Here is a 1,535-nt window from a genome sequence, read left to right as displayed (position 1 = left end):
TATTTTCTATACCTATATATTCCATGTGCTGCATAAAAATTCTTGGGCACAGAGCAGGAGAGATGGCTCAGGGTGGGTATAGTACTTGCCACACAAGCATGAATACCCAAGTTTGGATCCCTAACACTCATGTTAAAGCTGGGCACGGGCACACACTCCTATTGCTGTTGCCCATCTGATGTGTGCCAGGAGGTGATGTCTGCCCTCTTCTCATGCCATCGTTTTCCACTGCCATCATGGAGCTTCCCCTCTTGAGTACAAATGACAACGGAAGAAGTTGAATTGCAGCAGGATGGAGACGTAATACCTCCTGCAGCAGAGCGCAGCGTTGCTTCACATGTGAGGCAGACAGGGCAGATCTTGATCCCTGCTCTAGCTCAGGTAGCAACCACTGCAGAGGCAAGTGAGCCTGCAGAATCGGAAGGTGGAGTGGATTCCCACAAGTGGCGAGAAATCCTTTCATGTAGACCTTCCTATAGAAAAATACTGAGTGAACTTTCCTCTGATGTGCCTGGTATTCTCGAGATTGAAGAAGAAAAATCAGAGAGAGAAGGAATGCCACCTACCATTGCTACCATGGCAGTGACAACTAGCATGTATCAGACTAGCATGGGACAGTACAGCATGTATGCAACCATTCCATTGATAGAGACGAGCTTTCGACTGCCCTAGTTACAGTCAAGCACCGCGGGCCCTGCTTGTTCTATTGAAAATGCAACTTTAGTATCTAAACTGTGTCATAGGATGCCACGTACATGGCAAAGAATCAGAGATGTGTGCTGACAGCTGAAAAGTAAAACTTTTTATTGTTGAATACAGAAAAAAAACATGGATTAAAATAAAGGTAAAGATTTTTTTCTTATTTATATGTTTATATTCATTTCAAGTAAAAGTTGATTTTATTGTCTTTATGATATGAATGCCTGTATTTCATTTTGTCTTTTGTTACCCACAGCTTATATTTACTAATCTGGAAGAGGTAGAATTTTTTTTTTTTTTTTTTTTTGGTTTTTCGAGGTAGGGTCTCACTCTAGCCCAGACTGACCTGGAATTCACTATGGAGTCTCAGGGTGGCCTCAAACTCACGGCAATCCCCCTACCTCTGCTTCCCGAGTGCTGGGATTAAAAGAAGCCTTGATCTAGATTGTTCTTAGTGAGGGGGAGCCAGTGGCATTTTGCCTGGGTGTAGCTTCTGTATCTGTCTCAGTTGGTACTACACTGTGCAAGTGCTGAAGGCAGAGGACAGATGGGCTGGTCATCGACGGATCATTCAGTGCTGTGTTATAGTAGATGCTTTCTAGTATGGCTTAAAGTGAAGACACAAAACATCTTCCACTTTGTACTCATCCCTACAGGTCTACCCACATGCTTTTAGTGCAGACCTCCTTGACCTCAATCCTTGCATCTCTCACTTCTAACCCATAGTTGACCATTGCCCGAGTACATCAGATGCATTATAGTCTCAGGCTGGTTCTTCTTGCATGCAAAGTAGATAATCAAGTACAACAACCACTGTCACACTATCTTTCTGAGAT

The 1,535-nt window shown here is 43.5% G+C and overlaps 1 protein-coding gene across 1 annotated transcript; it reads left to right on the top strand.

Moving 5' to 3' along the window:
• Positions 1-261: 261 nt before the first annotated feature.
• LOC123456582 (cAMP-responsive element modulator-like) lies at positions 262-672 on the top strand. The gene has a single exon (XM_045139958.1). The coding sequence runs from the start codon at positions 262-264 to the stop codon at positions 670-672; it is 411 nt and encodes a 136-aa protein (XP_044995893.1).
• The last annotated feature ends 863 nt before the right edge of the window (positions 673-1,535 follow it).

The sequence above is a fragment of the Jaculus jaculus genome, chromosome X, assembly GCF_020740685.1.
Source record: "Jaculus jaculus isolate mJacJac1 chromosome X, mJacJac1.mat.Y.cur, whole genome shotgun sequence".
Lineage (NCBI taxonomy): Eukaryota > Metazoa > Chordata > Mammalia > Rodentia > Dipodidae > Jaculus > Jaculus jaculus.
The sequence above is the reverse complement of the archived record's forward strand: the minus strand, read 5'-3'. Positions and strand labels throughout refer to the sequence as shown.